The sequence below is a fragment of the Neoarius graeffei genome, chromosome 28 (genome assembly GCF_027579695.1).
Source record: "Neoarius graeffei isolate fNeoGra1 chromosome 28, fNeoGra1.pri, whole genome shotgun sequence".
Lineage (NCBI taxonomy): Eukaryota > Metazoa > Chordata > Actinopteri > Siluriformes > Ariidae > Neoarius > Neoarius graeffei.
The window spans coordinates 10,121,442-10,145,099 of NC_083596.1; the positions used below are offsets into that span (position 1 = coordinate 10,121,442).

Below are 23,658 nucleotides of genomic sequence, written 5' to 3' on the forward strand. Positions count from 1 at the left end.
TCCCACAACAAAATCCATGACAGCAAACCAAGGAAATGGCAACTTAATCACCATGTTAATGTTCATCCACAGAAATATCACATTTAAATGTTTGAAACGTTTATGGTTTTGGTCACATGGTTGCCAGAAAACAAACGGTACAAGAGCTAAAGCTGGATATTTTTCAGTCAGATGTAAACTGAATGCAGATTAATAAGTTAATTAAATGGTATCTTTTGCAAATTGTTAGTAAACTGTACAAACTCATCGTTACCTGATTCAGTGAAATGCGTTGAGACACATCATTAAATACACTCAATAAGTCATTTTAAGCTACACAGCCAAGCACAACTCAAATAATCCACAGAACTTTATAGTTTTATTGTCTCTGTCTCCTGGACTGTTTTATTTTACTTGTCTTGAGCGATTGATTATTTGAAATGATAGCTCTCATCATCATACTCCAGTTGATCGTCCTGGTCCTCGCCCAGCTGCCCGTAGCGGAACTTGCGGTACACCGTACCATCCTGCCCCATGTACACGATATCCTCATCCTCATCATCGTCGTCGTCATCATTCTGATCTGGCTGCCTGTCATGCAGGTCCACCAGCTGCTCCTCGTGTAAATACCCGTAACCAGACCCAGACCCTCCTGCGTGCCTGGATGATGATGTTGATGTTGTACCTCCACGGAAAATGTCCCGTCCACCGCTGTTGCCTAGTTTTTCATAACCACGAGCAACAGCGGTTTCAGGGCTCGGCCGTTTGGAGAAGGAGCGTGCGATGAGCACGACTGCACCGCAGAGACCCAGCAGCAGCAGGATGGAGGTGGTGATGAAGATGAACATGTTGCCTGAGTGCTCCGGTTCCATATGGTTGCGGAAGGCAAAGTTTGTGCTGAGGACACACTCACCTTGAAGGACAGAAAACAGTCTGGCTGAAGGTAAAGAGGCCCGGTTATTGTGCTAGAGAAAAGGATCCAACTAGCAAACTTAGCATGGGTTCACACTCGTCATTTTTTTCTCAACATCAAGAACTTTAACATCTCCACCAATCAGGTAACAAGTTGGCAAGCGAGCAAGAAAAATAAACGAATAGAAAATAGTTAATCACCAATAGCCCAACTTTACGATACAACTCAAAAACCTGGATTTTTTTTTTTTGCAGTCATTCACTAGTATACGTTATGATGCCCTGCTTTAACAGTCGCACAAACAGTCCATGTTCTCTTGATTCCTGAGGATAAATACACTCACTGGCCACTTTATCAGAAACACCCATCCACCTGCTGTTCTGTTTAATGCAGTTCTCTAATCAGCCAATCGCTTGACAGCAGCACGATGCATTAAATCACACAGATACAAATCAAAAGCTTCAGTTAATCTTCACAATGTTCAAACATCAGAATGGGAAAAATTGTGATCTCAAAGCATGACTTTCTTTCACTGTGGCATGGGTGTTGGTTTGAGTATTTCAGAAACTGCTGATGTCCTGGGGTTTAATTACGCACACACCAGTCTGTAGAGTTTACACAGAATGGTGTGTGTGTGTGGGGGGGGGGGGGAACTGAGAGAGTGAGCGACAGTTCTACGGGTGGAAATAAATGCCTTGTTGTTGAGAGGTCAGAGAAAAATGGGCAGATTTGAGGTGGTTCGAGCAGCCAGGAAGGACTCATATAGTAACTCATATAATCACTCTTTACAACTGTGGTGAGCAGAAAAGCATCTCAGCATGCAAGAGCAGAAGAGCACATTGGGTTCCGCACCTGTGAAGAACAGGAATCTTAGGGTGTTTTCACACTTGGTCCCTTTCAGCTATCTAACCGAACTCAGATCGATGACTCAGCATTTTTTGTGCATATGCGAACACTCCAACCGTACCCAGACCCCTTTAAAGCGAACCGAACTGAGACCACCTCAGGAGGTGGTCTTGGTACGGTTCGCCTAATCTGCGGATTGTGAACAAAAAGCGCACCAGGTTCACTTCGCCTTTTTCACTGTAGTTTAACCTTCTTCGTTTGCCATAGTTGGTCACGTGACTGTAGCAGGGAAACTCAACTTCCTTTTGGAACTTACCACAGCCGCTTTACAGTTCTCTGAACTTACTGACTGATGAGTTGGCCACAATAATATAACTATATTTTATATATATATATATATATATATAAAATTTATTTTCCTTAATCTGCACTATTTTGATCAAAGAATACAGCATGAATACAGCTCTAAGAGGACCTGGTGTGAACAGAAAGAGGACTGAGGCCCCATCAAAGCTTAACTGGACCAGAAAGAGAACCCAGCTTCACACCTGGTCCCCTTTAAAGGAACCAGACTCAGTCCTCTTTAAGTGGACCAAAAAGTGGACCAACAGAAAAAGAACTCAGTTCTTTTTGTGTTCACACTGTGAATTTATTACAAAGAGGACTGGGTTCTCTTTCTGGTCCAGTTAAGCTTTGATGGGGCCTCAGTCCTCTTTCTGTTCACACCAGGTCCTCTAGAGCCCTCAGACCCCCAGTGCACGGAATTCTGGGTAATTTTCTCTTGAATCAAAATGTCTGCTGCCATGCTTGCCCTGCTGTGTTCTTTGATCAAAATAGTGCGGATTAAGGAAAATAAATTTTATATAAATAAAATATATAAAATATAGTTATATTATTGTGGCCGACTCATCAGTCAGTAAGTTCAGAGAACTGTAAAGCGGCTGTGGTAAGTTCCAAAAGGAAGTTGAGTTTCCCTGCTACAGTCACGTGACCAACTACGGCAAACGAAGAAGGTTAAACTACAGTGAAAAAGGCGACGTGAACCCGGTGCGCTTTTTGTTCACAATGCGCAGATTAGGCGAACCGTATCGTTGATTTTTAGCGAACCGTACTGAGACCACCTCCTGAGGTGGTCTCAGTTCGGTTCGCTTTAAAGGGGTCTGGGTACGGTTGGAGTGTTCACATATGCGCAAAAAATGCTGAGTCATCGATCTGAGTTCGGTTAGATGGCTGAAAGGACCAAGTGTGAAAACACCCATAGACTCAAGAACAAGTTCCTATTAAAGTGGCCGGTGGGTGTATAATCAACATAGTAAGCTAAGCTGCAAGAGCGTTGTTTGGGTTCCGGTGTGTGCATCGTGTAAGCTGCCTGAAGGGTTTTTCAGTTTGCAGAATCATAACATTTAGTTTGTTAGAGTGCACAACAGTTAATATTTATATGGTTGAACAACAAAGTGCTCAATCTCAATGTTTTCCAGCTTATATATTTACTGCATTTTTGCAGCCAAGCTAGCTAAGAGCACTCCAAGGACTGATATTAGCTAGGACATCAGTATAATGTTCAGAATATAAGCGCCGCTCGCTGTCCGTTTAAGCCAATGAATTTGTTCCTGCTTCCATTTTCGAACAATCTTGTTTTGAACATGAGCACATCTGTACACAATCGGTCACGAGGCTACACTCTGCATCAGGAAACTGAAATTCTTTGCACATTAACGCAACTTACAACAAAGCGATACTACTTTTTTCCCTGTAAATTGAAATGGCTTCCAGTGTGACTTCAATAATGAGACCGTCAGTGACGGCGTAGCTCAGTCCGGCCCCGTCTAGTCCAGAAGGAACGATCTAAAGTGGGCCACCTTGCACAATAAATGTTGCAAGCTACATACACTATATACAAACTATATATGGAAGCTATACACACCCTAGGAATACCGACCCATTTACCAGAAAGAATCCAAAACGGCGAGGAATTGACTGAGAACAAGTGATTTTTGCTGAACTGCTCATTAAGGCTTAATTAGTCCATAACTTCATTAATAATTGTAATGAAGCAAATCTGGGTAGAAGTTACTGTATATGCACCCTAGGTACCCCTACCTTCATGGCAGAAAGAATCAAAATCGGTGAAGAATTGAGGGAGAAGAAGTGATTTGTGTGGAAACTGCTCATTAGGGATTGATTAATTACTCCATATCTTCATTATTAATTGCAATTATGCAGATCTGTGTGGAAGTTATATGCACCCCAGGCAGACCTACCTTCCTGCCAAAAAGAATAAAAATCAGTGAAGAACTGAGAGAGAAGAAGCGATTTTCATGGAATGTGGACGATGCCAGTTGGATGGACAATACATGATGGCATAAACTCATCACCTGTCGGCTGGATGAGTTAATAACCAAGCTTGGTTTCTAATTTTGGAGACAGTATAGGATCTTTACATGAGACATGATTTAATATTTGTTAAATTTAGCAGTAATTAATATACCCCTGGTCTGTGTACAGTTACAGCACTCCTCTTGCTCTGCCATGGTGTCTTTCTCTTCTGCATCCTGGTTCCTACAGCAAGGCAGACAGCGCCCACCAGTGGCAAGGATGAACTGTGCATGGCACATGGTGCAATTGTCTGGACCAGGTCCCCGACACGCCAAACATGACTGGTCACAGGGTTTACAATTATAATACTGCTCCGGCTGGAAAAGAATAAATTGCATAATCAAAATCATAGTTCTGTTGGACGAAAGCTCCTGGAATTCACATTTTACAACTGAACTGACAACAAAATAGTGTCTTCAAGTCATAAAAGTAGTATATACACAGACAGATGATAAATTAAAGGAAAATAGGTGCTTCTGTTATACTATGGGGGCATTTATTTTTGCTCAGAAAGCTTGGGTCCATTTAGAGACGCATCACTGGAAATCAGTACAGTTATTCTGACTCATCACCACCTTTATTCCATAATGAAACCTCATGGTTTCTATCCTCATGGGTGTGGTCTCTTCAAAGATGACTCCGTCCCATCCTCCAGGCAGAAAGGCTGGTTTGATGAGGATGAAAATGGTGTAAGTCTTGTGCTCTCGTATCTTCTTCACACTCACCAGATCCCAAACCATAATGAAAATACCAGCTGAGGGAATAACTTTTCAAAGTATGTTTTTTTTTAATCCATCCAGAACAATTCTAGACTTGTAAAATCTCTGAGAAGGGGCATTAAAGCTGTTCTGGAACCTTAAGACGTTGGCTTTTCCTTTAATTTATCAACCATCAGCAATATAACAGATACGTGGAGATAGTATTTAAAGTACTGTATTAACTATTACTGTATCTATATCTCCAAATTGGTACCTCAGACACGTAGTACTCCCCCATGGCACAGAGCGAATCACAGGTACCCTCTGAGAGTGAGTCTCCTGGATAACATGAGCTGCAGTCCTTAACCCCTTTACCTGCCAAGTATTAGATATAACATGGCATTCTTTACAAGTAAAGATGATCAAAACAAACACAGAAATCAAATCTGCCATTGATCATTCTGCTCATTCATTACAGAAAACTTGGGTATATCCCAAGGAACTGTACTTAGCCCAGTTTTACTGATGATACCAAGATCCTTCCCTCCAGAGTACGTCTCAGGCTCAGCGCTAAACATGACCTCCAACCAACGGACCACTACCTCCAACCAAACCTTTCAAAGACGGAGCTTCTTGTTATCTTGGCTACTTCCTTGACTCAACACGCCATCACTATAAAGCTTGACTTGTTGCTGGTACTATCAAGTTATGGCAGGAATTCTGGGGTAACAATCGCCTTCACTTTGCCTTCACTTTGGCAGTGTCCTGATCTTGAAGTTTTGTTTTGTGTAACGTCGGGGAAATGAGACCGGATTCCCAAGTGGCACAACTGAAAAGTGTTTGGACAATTGCGAATTTGAATACCAACGATGCCAAAGCCATCTGTGTTTTGGAGGGAGCAAACCTGGCTGTGCTATCTTGGTTGGATGGATGGCATACTCTCTCTCTCATTAATCAGACTGATATTAGCTAAACGTAGGCTTCTGGGAGCTCATGTACAGTATGCAGAAGAGGGCAGATAGCATGGCCCTCCAAGCATACAGCACTACCATGTGATGCTACTTGAGCAGCAGTTTGAAACAGTGTTGTAGTCGAGTCACTAAACCTCGAGTCTGAGTCCAGTCTCGAGTCCCCAGTGTTCTAGTCCAAGTCATTAAAGGAAATTGAGTCGATTCTGAGAACAAGACTCCAACCGCACCATTTGATGATGGCTGTTGCTGCCTTTATGTGAAACCATCTTTGCTACTGTGTTGGACTAACGTTACTGCTTGACTGCCCCATTTTAGTGACTAGGCTACAGATAAAAACTTCGTTCATCACTCAGCAAGCCCTGCCCACTATCAACAGGGCAAATAACATGAGAGAGGGTTAACACGAGCAAGTTCATCGGTCAGCAAACAAGCCCCACTATCAACAGAACAATGAATATAGCGTGTCACTTCCTTCTCTGGGTGGAGTCTTGCCAAATGACGATTGAAGTTCGAGGTTGTCCCCGTCGTCTCCTCAATAGTTCTTCTACATATGGAACACATAGCAGTGCATTTTTTTCCCACTGCACGAGAAGTCTGTATAAGCAAAGCGGACAATCCTAGGGGCTTTTCTCCAGGTATTTTAGCTCCGTTAATGTTAGTTTGTTCCTGAACATGACGTATGAACAGGTGAATGTGCATTCTGTTGCACAAAATTAGCATAAAAATTAAATATCTTATGCCAAATTATTATGGCATGTTACAAAAAATAAAGAAAAAATCCGAGTCTTTGTCTCCAACTTACGAGTCTGAATGCAGTTAATGCACGAGTCCAAGTCAGTGCTCAAGTCCAAGCCAAGTCATGAGTCTTTAAAATTAGGGCATGAGTCAGACTCGAGTACTACAAGCCTGGTTTGAAAAAACGCAATTGACTGGCTTCTTGCGTCTCAGTGGAAGCATGTGATCGCCTTCACCTTCCCTGATTTGTATCTGTTGTGTCATAGAAGAGAACTAGCTAGTAGGTAGTAGGTAAATAACAATTTAGGAGAAAATGGAGTACAAATTTAAAAAAAAGAAAAAAAAAGGACAGTTCAGCCACCAACATAACAGGGCCAAACACAGATCCTTGAGGTACACCGGTACACCAGTTATCACTCACTGTACCCTTCTCACTGTTTCTCTGTACCTGTGCATGTCCTGCAGGTGGCGTGGCAGGGCTCACAGGTGCTGTGGATTGTGTCATGGTAGTATTGAGATGGACATGAGGACACACACCAGCCCTGCTTCTTTACAAACAGCAGGCCTTCTCTGCAGCTCACACACCTCTCGGCTTGTGTACACTCCGCACAGGTCGGCTCGCACTGCTCACACACCCTCAACTCTTTGTCTGCATAGTGACTTCAACAGACAGGGAGACGTGTGTGTGTGTGTGTGTGTGTGTGTGTGTGTGTGTGTGCTACTTTTGCAACAAATATTTAATAATTAACTAATAAGTAATGGTAATATTCATTTTCAAAATATTAATTCAGTAAAATAAATAGAAATACGTGCCCTGTATGTATGTATGTATGTGTGTGTGTGTGTGTGTGTGTTTACCCGGGCCTGCAGATCTCCACACACTCCTTGCCCTCTCGATACAGATGAGTTCTGCAGCTCAGGCACTCATGGCTGTGGCGCCCGATACAGCTCATACAGTTAGGATGGCACGGCTCACATTTCTGAGTCTCTCCTCTAAAGAAACCCATGGGACACTCGTTCATGCACGAACCGTCTGCACAAACACAACACAAGAGGGAAGGAATGACACTTCTGATCAGCATGTCCACGTTAAAGGAACATGACAGTGTCACAAGCAACTCAGTGTAGGAACATTTTCAGTGAGGAACTCAGAAACTTAGGTTCATCATCTTCAGCGCTGTTGCCAAGTCAGGGTCCATGTAGACTCTACTGATCCACATCATATTAATTGGAGCATAGTTTTACAAAGGATGCCCTTCTTGCCGCAACTCTTCCATTTCTGGGTTTGGGAAGCAACCATTCACACAGGAAGAACATGCAAACTCCACACAGAAAGGCCCCTGTTGGCCACTGGGCTCGAACCCAGAACCTTCTTGCTGTGAGGTGACAGTGCTAACCACTGCGCCACTGTGCTGCCCCCAGGAGCTCCAAAAATGATACTCTTTTGAAGACAAAGAACAATTAGGGAGGAGTTTGTTGTACAAAATATCGAAATAGGTCATTAATGATCAAATATGAGATTTACTAACCATTTCAAGAGTGTAGCATTAAGGCGTGGTGTATTTGACACTCTGACTCACTCAGCAGGTAGTGGTTCAGGGAACAGCTGAGGCACTGGTTGTGGTCCGGGCCGGAGCACTGATGGCAGTGTTTGTGACAGAGGTGGCATGCGCCATCACGGTCGCTGTAGTGGTGTGAAGGGCAGCTGGTGGGTGTAGCACAGCGTCCATGGATGTCTGTTTTCAGGCCCTCTGGGCAACTGGTACAGTCCGTATCCAGTGGACCAGTGCAGGTCTGACAGGTGCTGTGACACACTGGACAACACCAGTGACAATAAAAATAATGGATACCATCGCGGTTATATTTCAAATACGGTCAATAATGAACCAATATGATACATGCGTTTGTGAAAATTTGAGTGAATGTGCCTTGTGTTGGACGATGGACATCATATTTAACAGTTATGCCACAAAATCGAGTCGTACATGAGCTGATAGCTAACAAGGCACAAGTCGGCTATAAGCCATGTATGACGAGATTGAGTGGAATAACTTTTATTCTATCCACATTCACTGGATTTTGAGAAACCGAGCATTTTTATTATTTTTTGCAAATTCGATAAATAAAAACTTTATAAAAAACGTCCGACAAAATAATTTCCACTTAGAATGTAAACAAACTGGCAAAATGACAGGAGCAATTTGTGAAAAAATGCTATAATAATAATAATTCTTGAAAAATAGAGGAAAAAAACATATGTTCTTACCATCAAATACTTTCATTCCATATTTTGTTGATTTTTCTTTGTATTTTTTGGGATTTTGTTTGTTTTCGACTAGAGTTTTTATTTCGTCCTTGGTTGGTTCAGTAACACGCAACGCCATTTTGTTGTTCTTCTTTAGGGTTTCTTGGCGGTTGGCAAACCAACTTAAAGGTGCATTACTGCCACTGATTGGGCTGGAGTGTGGAACAGGAGATCTCATCTCATCTCATTATCTCTAGCCGCTTTATCCTTCTACAGGGTCGCAGGCAAGCTGGAGCCTATCCCAGCTGACTACGGGCGAAAGGCGGGGTACACCCTGGACAAGTCGCCAGGTCATCACAGGGCTGACACATAGACACAGACAACCATTCACACTCACATTCACACCTACGCTCAATTTAGAGTCACCAGTTAACCTAACCTGCATGTCTTTGGACTGTGGGGGAAACCGGAGCACCCGGAGGAAACCCACGCGGACACGGGGAGAACATGCAAACTCCGCACAGAAAGGCCCTCGCCGGCCCCGGGGCTCGAACCCAGGACCTTCTTGCTGTGAGGCGACAGTGGGAACAGGAGATATTGGGGGAAAAAAACTATATTCTTTTAGCTATTTCTGTTTCTTTTAAATACTTGATAAAGTGATATATCTGACTTGATGCGTGCCGCCATTTTGTTTTTCTCTACTCATGGTACATGAGCTGATATCCTAGTAGTAGAGTAGCCAGTCAGAGCGTGCGATTGCTCATATCCAGTGAATGTGGAAAGAATAAATATGAATATCTATTCGGCATGTAATGATATATTGTATGACAATAAATTGTGATACAAATTTATGGTGATTCAAATCAATGAAATAAAAAATGAATTGCGATTATCATCAAGCTTCATAATCTCATAGCTTTTCCTAGCTTTAGGGCTGTTTATACAGTAACGTACAATATCAGGAATGCACATGACTTCATCCTGGGTGGAAGTAACACAGCTCTAATGCCACAAACACAAAAAACAGATCTAATATGAGAAAGAGCTGCTGTATGACTGACTAAATAGATTTAACAAGAAATCAGAGCTCTCTCTATTTACAGACTGCTGAAAGATAAAGAAAAGAGAAGCAAATCAAGGGAGTACAAATGTTCATAAAAGTTTAAGAAAAGACCTATTTGTTATTAACTTTTTCATTTTGAATAAAATTATTTTAGTTAATATGCTATTATGTTTCATGTTTTACTCCTCCAACCTTTACAAATGTGGATAAATAATTGTTGATTGTTAAGAAAATGAAATAAAAGTGTTTTTTTTTTTGGTGAAGCTTTCTGCAAAAAGATGTTTATTTGGCATTTCTGGAAGGCGTCTCCAGTGTCAGATGTAAAGCTGGAAGTTTTCCAACACGGGAAAGTTTTCAGGACAGAAGAGTTGACACAATTTCTCTCCGCAGTGACAAACTGGTAAGAGAACAACTGTATTTATTCTGTCCACATTCACTGGATATGAGCAATCGCGCGTTCTGATTGGCTACTCTACTACTAGGATATCAGCTCATATACCATGAGTAGAGAAAAACAATAGTCGAGCATGTTGCTGAACCAACTGAGGATGAAATAAAAACTCTACTTGAAAACAAAACCCAAAAAAATACAAAAAAAGCAACAAAATATTGAATAAAAGTATTTGATAGTAAGAATATATCTCTTATTTTTCAAGAATGATTATTATCGCGGGCGGCACGGTGGTGTAGTGGTTAGCGCTGTCGCCTCACAGCAAGAAGGTCCGGGTTCGAGCCCCGGGGCCGGCGAGGGCCTTTCTGTGCGGAGTTTGCATGTTCTCCCCGTGTCCGCGTGGGTTTCCTCCGGGTGCTCCGGTTTCCCCCACAGTCCAAAGACATGCAGGTTAGGTTAACTGGTGACTCTAAATTGAGCGTAGGTGTGAATGTGAGTGTGAATGGTTGTCTGTGTCTATGTGTCAGCCCTGTGATGACCTGGCGACTTGTCCAGGGTGTACCCCGCCTCTTGCCCGTAGTCAGCTGGGATAGGCTCCAGCTTGCCTGCGACCCTGTAGAACAGGATAAAGCGGCTAGAGATAATGAGAATGGGATGAGATTATTATCGCATTTTTCACAAATTGCTACTGTCATTTCGCCGGTTTGTTTACATTCTAAGTGGTGAAAGTAGAAAGGAGGTTGAGTTGGGTTTGGAGAGATGGAGGGGTGCATTGGAACGAAGAGGAATGAAGGTGAGCAGGAGCAAAACAGAATACATGTGTTTCAATGAGAATGGGGATGAGAGTGTAGTGAAGATGCAGGGAGCAGACGTAAAGAAAGTTGGTGAATTCAAGTACCTGGGGTCAACTGTGCAGGAAAATGGGGGCTGCGATAGTGAGGTGAGAAAGAGAGCGCAGGCAGGGTGGAGAAGGATTTCGGGAGTCAGTTGTGATCGGAAAGTCCCAGCAAAAGTGAAAGGTAAGATGTAAAAGACGGTAGTGAGACCAGCTGTGATGTATGGATTGGAAACCATACCCTTAAGAGACAGGAGGCAAAGTTGGAGGTGGCGGAGTTGAGGAGGTTGGACAGGATAAGGAACGAGCACATCAGAGGGACAGCACACGTGGAGAGCTTGGGAATGAAGCTAAGAGAGATGAGACTGAGATGGTTGGGGCACATCCTGAGAAGAGATGCAGAGCATGTTGGAAGGAGAATGTTGAGGATGGAGCTGCCGGGCAAACGAAAACGAGGAAGGCCAAAGAGGAGATACATGGATGTGGTGAGAGAGGACATGAAAGTGGCAGGTGTGGTAGAGAAGGATGCGGAAGACCGGGAGCAATGGAGACGAAAGATCCGCTGTGGCGACCCCTAATCAGGAGCAGCCAAAAGAAGAAGTAGTTTACATTCTAAGCGGACGTTTTGTACAAAGTTTTTATTTACCGAATTTGAAAAAATAAAAATGCTCCATTTCTCAAAATCCAGTGAATGTGGATAGAATAAAACAGTTATTCCACTCAATTTCGTCGTACATGGCTTATAGCTGACTCGGTGCTACGCGCCTCATTGACCATCAGCTCATGTATGACTCGATTTCATAGAAGAACTGTTAAATAGTTTTTTATAAAAGTTAAAAAGATACTTTAGTAGATGTTCAACAACTTTAAAGTAACTATAACTGGAGAAAAAAGTATGATTAGCTGTTCTAAAATAATTAAAAACATTTACTTATTGACTGATTGCTGTGTAATAAGAGGAATAAAACAGTCTGGGATGAGCCGTTATAGGAAAATAATCAACTTTGGGAGTTAACAGTAACTCCACTAGATGTCAAGCCACATTATTCCACGTGTCCTTAAATTATTTTCCTATAACACCTTACATTAGTATTTTGCTCCTAACATACTGTACTTTAGAGCATATGTCATCCTGTGTGTGTTTATACTCACCCATGCACTCCCCAGACCTGCTGTCTCTGTACGTTTGTAGGGGACACGCTGACACACATGTCCCGCTGTGCACGGTGCTGTCAGGATCGGTGCAGGAATCACAGTCGTCAGAACCCGGGCCATGACAGCGCTCACAGTCTGAGTGACAACGCGCACACACACCTTCGTCCATATTCTCATAAAAGCCTCCAGGACATGCAAACACACACCTTGCCTCATGCAGAAAGTTCTCCTCACACTCTGGATGTGGTGAGAGAGGAAACAAGAGAAACGTCTCTTCAGGTGTGTGTTATGTGAATATGTATTAATAGATGGTCTAATTATAATTATGGGATGTTAAATACAATTGGGCCATTCTCAGAAAACATGACAATTTCAGTTTTAAACATGAAGTTTGTTTTTGCTCTAAAACCATTAATCCTGGCCCTCTATTATACATTTTAAGAAAATTTAACAGAGCAGTAAAAAAACAAAACAAAAAACAACAACAAAAAACTGAGACAACTTGTCTGCATTTGCAAAAATTTTATTTAGCCTAAACCAAAATGTCATTACTGCCATGTGTCTAAATGAGGATTAGTGAAATTTGAATGACAACAATTCCTATGTTTTTAATTTTATTTTCACTTCTCTTTCTAAAATATTACCTCAATGTATACCTTCACTTTTTATTATGGAAAATATCATGATCTTTGCTTCACCGGTTTTTGGTGTATAGCCTAAAATATATATGCAAGAATGTGTACTTTCTTGATGTCTTTACCGTTACCCAAATGGTAAAATCATGCTGTAACTAAGGGCTTTGACAACAGAAGGCAGTGCATGAGGGAGGAGCAGGATGTTGAGCAGCCATTTTGGGAAAAAAAAAATCACTGGTGCATGAGTGTTGGAATCCAGGGTACTGATCAGGTAAATATGAAATTTCAAGATGTCAGGGAGGCGGCACGGTGGTGTAGTGGTTAGCGCTGTCGCCTCACAGCAAGAAGGTCCGGGTTCGAGCCCCGTCGCCAGCGAGGGCTTTTCTGTGCGGAGTTTGCATGTTCTCCCCGTGTCCGCGTGGGTTTCCTCCGGGTGCTCCGGTTTCCCCCACAGTCCAAAGACATGCAGGTTAGGTTAACTGGTGACTCTAAATTGAGCGTAGGTGTGAATGTGAGTGTGAATGGTTGTCTGTGTCTATGTGTCAGCCCTGTGATGACCTGGCGACTTGTCCAGGGTGTACCCCGCCTTTCGCCCGTAGTCAGCTGGGATAGGCTCCAGCTTGCCTCCGACCCTGTAGAACAGGATAAAGCGGCTAGAGATAATGAGATGAGATGAAGATGTCAGGGAAATTAACTGTCTTTGCCGTTACCCCCAAATGATAAAGGTAATGATGCTGCATGTTGAAAAAGTTTTGTTAGCCAAGTAGCAAGTTTGGTTGGGATAATAAATGCATAATTTGTTTATCTTTTTTCCTGCACTCGGTGACCCAAAAATGCCATGAGATGTCTTTGTTTGCAGAGGTGGACAGTAATGAAGCACTTTGAGTATCTGTACTTTGAGTATTAATTTTTTTGGCAACTTATGACTTTAACTTCACTACATTTGAAAGGCAAATATCGTACTTTTCACTCCACTACATTTCTGTCAAGGTCCTCGTTACTCGTTACTATGAAGCAGCTTTGAAAGTCGATGTTTTTTTCTTTTCTTTTCTAATGCCTCGGTCACAACCGGTCGTACGTGCTCCTACGGCTGGTCTACGTGCAAAAAACGCAAGAAACGCACGGAGGGCGCGCGTGTGACGTGCTGATTTTTGAGCCGTAGACCGGCCGCAGAGGTTCTTTGTCATATCAAACAAACTCTACGGGCGCCTACGTTTTTTTCAGGTTGCAAGACAAACTTACAGCCAATGTGCGTCTTTCTCCACGAACAAAAAAACCGCAGCGATTTGGGAAACGCCAAAAATCGCACAGCCAAAAAAATCGTATGTCCGGTTGTGACCTAGGCTTAAAACGTGATGGTTTTTTCACAGATGACACTGAGACAGCCGATCAGTAATCACTAGGGCCACGTCACGTTTATAGACCGTATAAAATCAAGTTCAATGATTTCTCAGCAGCATTATTTGAACACGATCAGTTGATGGCAGAATGGAAGGAGGCGGTTCTTCTGGAGAACGCACGCACTCATGGCCATACCTAGAACCAGGGGTTAAATTGGGCCGGGGCTGTCCGGGGCTGAGCCCCGGCACATAAGCTCGGAGCGGATGGCATATGATCACGCACACATCAAAAGCAACAAACCCTTTTCACGATTTTCAGTTCTGAATAATTAAATATCGTTTTATTAATCAATAAACCCATGACTTTTATGAGATAGATCATAGTTTTCCTGATAACAAGACGACCTGTCAAAGCTATTTAGAACAGAACTTGCGATCAGAGATTCTGGTTTCTGGAACACTGCGTGGGTTGCCAATTCCGCTTTTTATAAGCGACTTTGGGGTTTCTTTTTTGTGAGCTCGCTTTAAAAAAAAAATCAGAAGTCGTGGTTTGCGGGTTTTTGGGCTTGTGTTTCAGCGTTGTGACTTGTTTATAATTTTCTCCGTACACCGTCTCCCCTTTTACCTGCATACGATCCTATTATTAGTGTAATTATTATTGTTATTATTATGTATTCAATTATTTATTTGGCATGTGGTGCTTTTTGTATTGTCTAGAACATACATAAGATGAGCATATTATAGCAGCAAAATAGAAGCACAATCATTTGAATGCAGCAAAACTTTTGCTGCATTCAAATGATTGTGCTTCTATTTTGCTGCTATAATATGCTCATCTTATGTATGTTCTAGACCAGGGCTTTTCAAAGTGTGGGGCGCCCCCCCTGGGGGGCGCCAGAGTTCTTCAGGGGGGCGCAACGTGAGGAGCCTTTACCAGAGACAAAATGGATCGATTTTTAGTACCTAAAGCTACAGTGAGTGAGGAGACAGTGTTTGGGCCAAGCAAAAAAAACCCAAAGCCTCCAGGATGTTGCGATTTGCAACTTCAGCGCAAATTCAACCAATCCCCGCGAATTCAGGGCGGTGTTACAATTATATCCAATCACCGCAACTTTCCCGCAAATTTGACCAATCGTTGGCGTCGTCTTGAGGTGACGTCGACAAACTACCTTCCACCTTACTTCCGTGTATACGTTCAAGAGAAGCAGCATGCGCGCAGTGTTGCCAGATTGGTTTTAAGTGCATTTTGGCGGGTTTTGAACATATTTTGGGCAAGGCAAGGCAAGGCAAGTTTATTTATATAGCACATTTCATACACAGTGGCAGTTCAATGTGCTTTACAGAAGTAAAAACAAAAACAGTAAACAATAGAGAAATAAAATTACATAAAATAATTTTATTTTTATTCTAAAACAATTAAATTAAAAGAATTAAAAGAAAATAATAAGAATTAAACAATAGTAGAAATAAAACAATAAAATAAAGTAGAAATAGGAGGAGAAAAAAAAGAAACCAGCAGAATAGAATAAAGAATAAAATAGAATAAAGTTAAAATTAAAGTAAATTTAAAACATGCAGAGAAAGTAAAAATTATAAAAAAAAAAAAAAAAAAAGACAATATTAATTATTTAACAGAAAGCATCTGAAAACAGCTTGGTCTTTAACCTAGATTTAAAACTGCCAACAGCAGGAGCATTTTTAATGTCCTCTGGCAGTTGGTTCCATAGCTGTACTGCATAAGGTTTGGGCTGGAAAACGTCAGCAGTATCTGGCAACATTGCATGATGTGCGAGTCAGTGTTTATGTAGGCTTAAATTCTGTTACTGAAAGTGTGTTATGTTCACAGTGAAGCACTGTGTGCACTTTATTTTTTTTTTTACTTAATACAAGAAAGTAATGGATGCCAACATTTTTGCCAAAATGGTATTTTATTTTCCATTGTTTAGGCAGCTTCAGCATCATACTGTGAGATTCTGTTCAATTTTTTTTTTCCTTCTATGAAGCCTGAGCCATTTATTTTATTAGTTTATGATTATTGTTTAATTTAGTCTTCAGGAGAGACTGCCTGCACACAGTACTAGTATTAATAGTTTTTTTTTCTTACATGAAAGCTGAGGCATTTATATTATATTTGAAGGTAACTTCATGTTGTGCTGTGAGGTTCTCTGCACTTTAACTTTTGAACCAACAGGTGCATTTGGATAAGTAAAGCCTATTTTTCTGCATTTTTGTAGTCCTGGTAATCTTTTATATTGGTAAAGTTGTTTATAGGACCATTTCTCAGTGTCTTTGTTTTTTAATCAATAGTTTTTCAGTAATAACTTAATATTTAACATATCACTCAATTTTAATCACAAAAAGAGAAAATCGCGACAATTTCTCGCAACTTTCACTTCCTCCCGCAATGTAATCGCAACAAAAACCTAAAAAACACCGCAACTTTCATCGCAATTTTTTTGGAAACCCCCGCAACATCAGACATTTTAGCCCGCAACAATCACAAAAAAGGCCCGCAGAATCCTGGGGGACTGGAAAAAGAAGGAAGTATGACCACGATTATTTTTTAAAGTTTGGATTTTCATGGACTGGATCTGAAGATGCTCCACTGCCACAGTGTGTTGTCTGCCAAGAGGTGCTAGCTAACGATGCTATGAGATGTTTAAAATGTGTAAAACAAGATGTTTTACAAAGCACAGATGTTTAAAATGTGAAAAAGAAAAAAAGAAAAATGTGTACAACAACCATTTTTTAAAAATACGAATGGAACATTAAGTATAGCAACAACAAAAATTGGGGGGGGGGGGGGGGGGGGGGGCTGTTGTTTATTTGCTCTCCGAGGGGGGGGGCTCACTCTCCCACACTTTGAAAACCCCTGTTCTAGACAATACAAAAAGCACCACATGCCAAATAAATAAGTGAATACATAATAATAACAATAATAATAAATGCTTCCAATGTTATAGTGTTGTTTGTATTTGGTTGCATTCACTGCATGAATATATTTGATTGACAATTTGACTGACAGTGTTTTGGCATATTTAACATTTATCCTCCAAAATAAATCAACTGTTTTGGTTTAAGATTGTGCAAGCCTTCAAATTTTCTCACTGAACATTTCTCCTTCACATTTTTCACCTGTAGGCATGTGACAAGATTTAACATGATATTGCTCAACCTACCTCTGTAAAGTCAGCTAACAACTTATTAAAATGCACCTGAATTCAGCAAATAACATGTATGATAATAAAAAACTTCTGGGGGAGGACCCCCAGACCCCCCACTAATCATTTCCTTCAAACCAATGTACAACAACCTGTACAATCTGTTACATTGGCCAACCAATCTACATTCAAACTGCCATAATGTGTAGGGGGGCACTACAAGACACACATAGGCCTACAACACACAGATAAGGTGTATATCTCTGTGCAATATGATATGGTTATCAAATTAGAGGGTTATTTTCCAAAAAGTATATTGGGGCAGGGCGGCGGGGGCAGGGGCGGGTACGAGGCAGAGCCCCCCCCACATAACCAATCCCAATTTAACCCCTGCCTAGAACCCATCTTTCAGTTTTCTGAAAGGATTAAAGATTCATTTCATTTCGAATGTTTGTTTTGTTTGCCTAAAATGAACCACATCACGGCCTACAAAAACTCGCCGTCCAACCTGCAGAAGCATATTGAGGTCTGTAAACGTTTTATTCCAAGAGAAAGCTTGCAGTGAAGTTGTCTGTGCTTTTACAGCTAGCGATAATGTTGCAATAGCTATGCAGTCTGGTTAGTCAAATGACTTTCTATGGATTTGCCCATCAAGTTGCCGTAGCCTTGTCCACGGCTAACGTTAACACATAGCTAGTTAACTTAGACACTGTTAGTTAGCATGTAAAAATGGAGTTACGCTAACATGAATAACGTTAACTTATCTGAAGTCCTTTCAGAAATATGTTTTAGCATAATCTTGCCAAATAAACAATGTAGAAATCTTTCTTTTCTAGTAGTGTTCTTCCTTCCTTATGTGCTCGAACTATTTGCCATAGTACCATACTCACACGAGTTCACAATTAAATCTGTTCCTTACTTGTGCATTGGCCTTCCTCATCACACCGGAGACACCCCTCTGGGCAGGGTATACACTCACCCCCACGGAGTGTGTGTGCATGGGGACACTCTTTCACACATTGGTGTTTGTGGAGTACTAAAGGCTGCTGACAGATGAGACAGTTTGTGGCACTTTGCTCACACGATGCACAACCTGGTGCACAGCTCTTACACACTGCTCCTGCAGGGTAGTAGCCTCTGTAAAGCAAATGGATTTATACATCATCAAAAATAATATCCATCTATAATTAACAGTTATTCCACGAAATCAAGTCGTACATGAGCTGATAGCCGACGAGGCGCATAGCACCGAGCCATGTACGATGAGATTGAGTGAATACAGTGGTGCTTGAAAGTTTGTGAACCCTTTAGAATTTTCTATATTTCTGCATAAATATGACCTAAAACATCATCAGATTTTCACACGTCCTAAAAGTAGATAAAGAGAACCCAGTTAAACAAATGAGACAAAAATATTATACTTGGTCATTTATTTATTGAGGAAAATGATCCAATATTACATATCTGTGAGGGGCAAAAGTATGTGAACCTCTAGGATTAGCAGTTAATTTGAAGGTGAAATTAGAGTCAGGTGTTTTCAATCAATGGGATGACAATCAGGTGTGAGTGGGCACCCTGTTTTATTTAAAGAACAGGGATCTATCAAAGTCTGATCTTCACAACACGTTTGTGGAAGTGTATCATGGCACGAACATAGGAGATTTCTGAGGACCTCACAAAAAGCAGTGTTGATGCTCATCAGGCTGGAAAAGGTGACAAAACCATCTCTAAAGAGTTTGGACTCCACCAATCCACAGTCAGACAGATTGTGTACAAATGGAGGAAATTCAAGACCATTGTTACCCTCCCCAGGAGTGGTCGACCAACAAACATCACTCCAAGAGCAAGGTGTGTAATAGTTGGCGAGATCACAAAGGAACCCAGGGTGACTTCTAAGCAACTGAAGGTCTCTCTCACATTGGCTAATGTTCATGAGTCCACCATCAGGAGAACACTGAACAACAATGGTGTGCATGGCAGGGTTGCAAGGAGAAAGCCACTGCTCTCCAAAAAGAACATTGCTGCTCATCTGCAGTTTGCTAAAGATCACGTGGACAAGCCAGAAGGCTATTGGAAAAATGTTTTGTGGATGGATGAGACCAAAATAGAACTTTTTGGTTTAAATGAGAAGCGTTATGTTTGGAGAAAGGAAAACACTACATTCCAGCATAAGAACCTTATCCCATCTGTGAAACATGGTGGTGGTAGTATCAATGAATTTTGAATTATACCAGTGAATTCTAAAGGAAAATGTCAGGACATCTGTCCATGAACTGAATCTCAAGAAAAGGTGGGTCATGCAGCAAGACAATGACCCTAAGCACACAAGTCGTTCTACCAAAGAATGGTTAAAGAAGAATAAAGTGAATGTTTTGGAATGGCCAAGTCAAAGTCCTGACCTTAATCCAATCGAAATGTTGTGGAAGGACCTGAAGCAAACAGTTCATGTGAGGAAACCCACCAACATCCCAGAGTTGAAGCTGTTCTGTACGGAGGAATGGGCTAAAATTCCTCCAAGCCGGTGTGCAGGACTGATCAACAGTTACTGCAAACATTTAGTTGCAGTTATTGCTGCACAAGGGGGTCACACCAGATACTGAAAGCAAAGGTTCACATACTTTTGCCACCGACAGATCTGTAATATTGGATCATTTTCCTCAATAAATAAATGACCAAGTATAATATTTTTGTCTCGTTTGTTTAACTGGGTTCTCTTTATCTACTTTTAGGACTTGTGTGAAAATCTGATGATGTTTTAGGTCATATTTATGCAGAAATTTAGAAAATTCTAAAGGGTTCACAAACTTTCAAGCACCACTGTAACTATTTTATTCTATCCACATTCACAGGAGTTTGAGAAACAGGACATTATTTTATTTTTTGCAAATTCAATAAATAAAAACTTTATACAAAACATCCGACAAAATCATTTCCGCTTAGAATGTAAACAAACCGGCGAAATGACAGGAGCTGATTGTGAAAAATGTTTTAGTAATCATTCTTGAAATAAAAAAAAGATACATTCTTGCCATCAAATACTTTTATTCCATATTTTGTTGCTTTTTTTGTATTTTGTTTTCAAGTAGAGTTTTTATTTTGTCCTCGGTTGGTTCAGCAACACGCTCGGCCATTTTGTTTTTCTCTACTCACGCTGTATGAGCTGATAGCCTAGTAGTAGAGTAGACAATCAGAGCGTGTGATTGCTCATATCCAGTGAATGTGAACAAAATATGTGGATAGAATAATAGTAGTGATAGAAGCTGTAGGCCAGAGGAACCTGAATCTAAATCCATTGCAGGGAATCTGATTTCCAAATTGTGTATTAAACATGTCCAATTCTTTCACGTATGATTTGAAATGTCAAATGAAAATCTGCTTTTGACCTGGAGCACTGGCGCACACACTGTCCATTCTGGAGGTAGAGGGCGCTCTTGCGTGTAGACAAGCAGCGAGTGCAGCGTTGCTCATCTAGGCACTGGGCGCAACCCTGAGGACACGCCTCACACTGCCAGCTCTCCTTACTGCCAAAACTTCCAGGTGGACACCGCGTCACACACTGCTGCTCAGAACTCAAATAACGTCCTGACACACACACACACACACACACACACACACACCTGAGGTCAAAATACTGAAATATTGCAAAACACACCAGTCTGAGGAATAGTCGGTCTGTTAATGAGTGACTTATTTTCAGAAGGTCATGGTTTTGAATCTTGGCTGAGATCCTGACAGAGCATCATGTTCCTGCTTGTATGGGAAGGATGGCCTTCCACTGACCAATCGAGGTGTCTCTAAGCTTAATTAAAGCTAGCATGTGGGAAATGAGTTATAACGACACTGAAATCAAACAAGATTGAAAGCATCTCGTCATTAAAGGCAAATTTTTTTTATCATCAAAATTCTATTTCTCATTTTATCAAATATAGGAATGCATTTTTGATCGCTATTTTGTCGCCGCTATAGCAAGTTATGAGTGTTTGAAATATGCTCTGTAATATATCAGTCCATATGTGACCCCTCACTGAATCCAGGGACACGTCGGCCGAAACGAATCCGAGATAATCGCAAAAGAAGCATTTTTTTTTCGAAATTTGTGATTTTTGTTTTTTTCCATCATGTGCAAGTTGAGGGCAGCACGGTGGTGTAGTGGTTAGCGCTGTCGCCTCACAGCAAGAAGGTCCTGGGTTTGAGCCCCGGGGCCAGCGAGGGCCTTTCTGTGTGGAGTTTGCATGTTCTCCCCGTGTCCGCGTGGGTTTCCTCCGGGTGCTCCGGTTTCCCCCACAGTCCAAAGACATGCAGGTTAGGTTAACTGGTGACTCTAAATTGACCGTAGGTGTGAATGTGAGTGTGAATGGTTGTCTGTGTCTATGTGTCAGCCCTGTGATGACCTGGCAACTTGTCCAGGGTGTACCCCGCCTTTCGCCCGTAGTCAGCTGGGATAGGCTCCAGCTTGCCTGCGACCCTGTAGAAGGATAAAGCAGCTAGAGATAATGAGATGAGATGAGATGAGATTGTTTTGTTGGAAAAGCATACATTTTTTGTTGCAAATTGTCTCGTTTTTGTCAGGACTGTAGCCTGCTGGGGGGTGTGGGTAAATTACCATATGGGCCATTCACATGATGATTTAAGTCGGGTTTTTTTTTCCGCGAATCAGCTGTATGATCCGAGTTGAGCGCATGGCTACTTAACCTGCATACAGGCGTGTGATTTCACTATGGAATGAGTTACTAAACAGAGCGCAGAGGAGCAAACACCGCGAAGCAAACAGACACTCGGTATTTATATCGGAGATCACCATTTCTAGCAAAAAAAAAACCGCAACCTCGTTTTCCAGATTGAATGGAATACTTGAATGATCGGATGATACACGGACCGTTCTAGGACTACGTTATTCCATCGGAGGCATTGGTGTGTGCAAGGCGCCGTTTCTCTTTCTGATGGGGTGAGTTTATTAATCTAAGGCTGTGTGGTTATTTTTGCATGTAACGGAGAGTGTTGTGGTTTGGTTAAGCCTAGGTCACAACCGGACGTACGATTTTTTGGCCGTGCGATTTTTGGCATTTCCCAAATCGCTGCGGTTTTTTTTTGTTCACGGAGAAAGACGCGCGTTGGCCGTAAGTTTGTCTTGCAACCTGAAAAAAACGTAAGCGCCTGTAGAGTTTGTTTGACATGACAAAGAACCTCTGCGGCCGGTCTGCGGCTCGAAAATCAGCACATCACACGCGCGCTCTCGTGCGTTTCATGCGCACTCTCCGTGTGTTTCTTGCGTTTTTTGCGTGTAGACCGGCTGTAGGAGCACATACGGCCGGTTGTGACCGAGGCTTTACATGAAACTAGTGTTGTGTTAGTTGTGTCATCATCGTGCTATCTTTCTTTCTTACGGTGCGAGTAATTTTTCAACCACAAAACGTTAAAGTATACTTTAGGACTTATTTTTGTACTTCATAATTGTGTTGGGCATACTTTGCATGGAAGGAAAATTGACGTGGCGATCTTTGTTTACATGAAAGTAGTATCGTGCTAGCTAGTAGGGGGTAGGGCTTTCCTTAATGTCATGCAAATGAGCACCATTATGTGCCCGCCCTGCACCCAGAGTAGCTGAGATGGAAAACTTTGAGGGCGATTTTCTCCCTTTTCTGTTTTAAGAAGTATACACTTTCAAAAGGCCACACATTCTTCAAATATTGTCAGATCTCCACATGGAAGGCATCATTGGAAAGCTTAGAAACTGTACTTTCTGAATCTGTCAATAACTCAAAATGCCCCCGGGCCGACATGTGTCCCTGGATTCTGTTTTCTGACACATATGTCAAAGCAATGGCTGTTCGTTGAGACCTGTGCAAGACATCGTAGGACGGAAGTAAAACGTACAGCGGAAATCAAAGTGACCAACATATGCCAACGTTCCCTGTGTCCAAAATCACTCACTCATTCACTTCTCCCTATATGAGGAATTACTATACAGTGAGCTCATTGGTAAAATGAAAAAACGCTTTCGGACACTAGTCCGTCACGCTGTTATTTACGTCATTACTGTCGTGCAATTAAAACATGCCAGATCAGTCGGCTGGTGGGTTTTCAAAATAATAAATACATGCATGTGTTTTTGTGTGATAAATCCTCACTAAGGTTTCAGACAGCACTACAAAATGGCATCCTCACTATATAGTGCCCTATATAGTGAGCAGGGAGCAATTTCGGACACAGGGGTTGCCAAAAGACACGTGCGCCCTCTTTCGAATGCTGATGTAATCAAGCCGGAAGTTTTGTTTGTTTTGATAGCAATCAGGAAAGTTTGAAAAAATTAGGCAG

General features: G+C 41.7%; 1 protein-coding gene across 1 annotated transcript in view; it reads right to left on the minus strand.

Annotated features, from left to right (window-relative positions):
* Positions 1-228: 228 nt before the first annotated feature.
* pcsk5a (proprotein convertase subtilisin/kexin type 5a) overlaps positions 229-23,658 on the minus strand; it is a 68,540-nt gene continuing 45,110 nt past the window's right edge. The window contains exons 29-37 of the mRNA XM_060912603.1: positions 20,727-20,925; positions 18,263-18,480; positions 12,205-12,444; positions 8,099-8,332; positions 7,377-7,551; positions 6,967-7,178; positions 5,087-5,187; positions 4,227-4,431; positions 229-892 (exon numbers count right to left, since the gene is read on the minus strand). Of these exons, the coding sequence (XP_060768586.1) occupies positions 411-892; positions 4,227-4,431; positions 5,087-5,187; positions 6,967-7,178; positions 7,377-7,551; positions 8,099-8,332; positions 12,205-12,444; positions 18,263-18,480; positions 20,727-20,925 (2,066 nt within the window). The 3' untranslated portion in view covers positions 229-410. The remainder of the gene's footprint in view (positions 893-4,226; positions 4,432-5,086; positions 5,188-6,966; positions 7,179-7,376; positions 7,552-8,098; positions 8,333-12,204; positions 12,445-18,262; positions 18,481-20,726; positions 20,926-23,658) is intronic.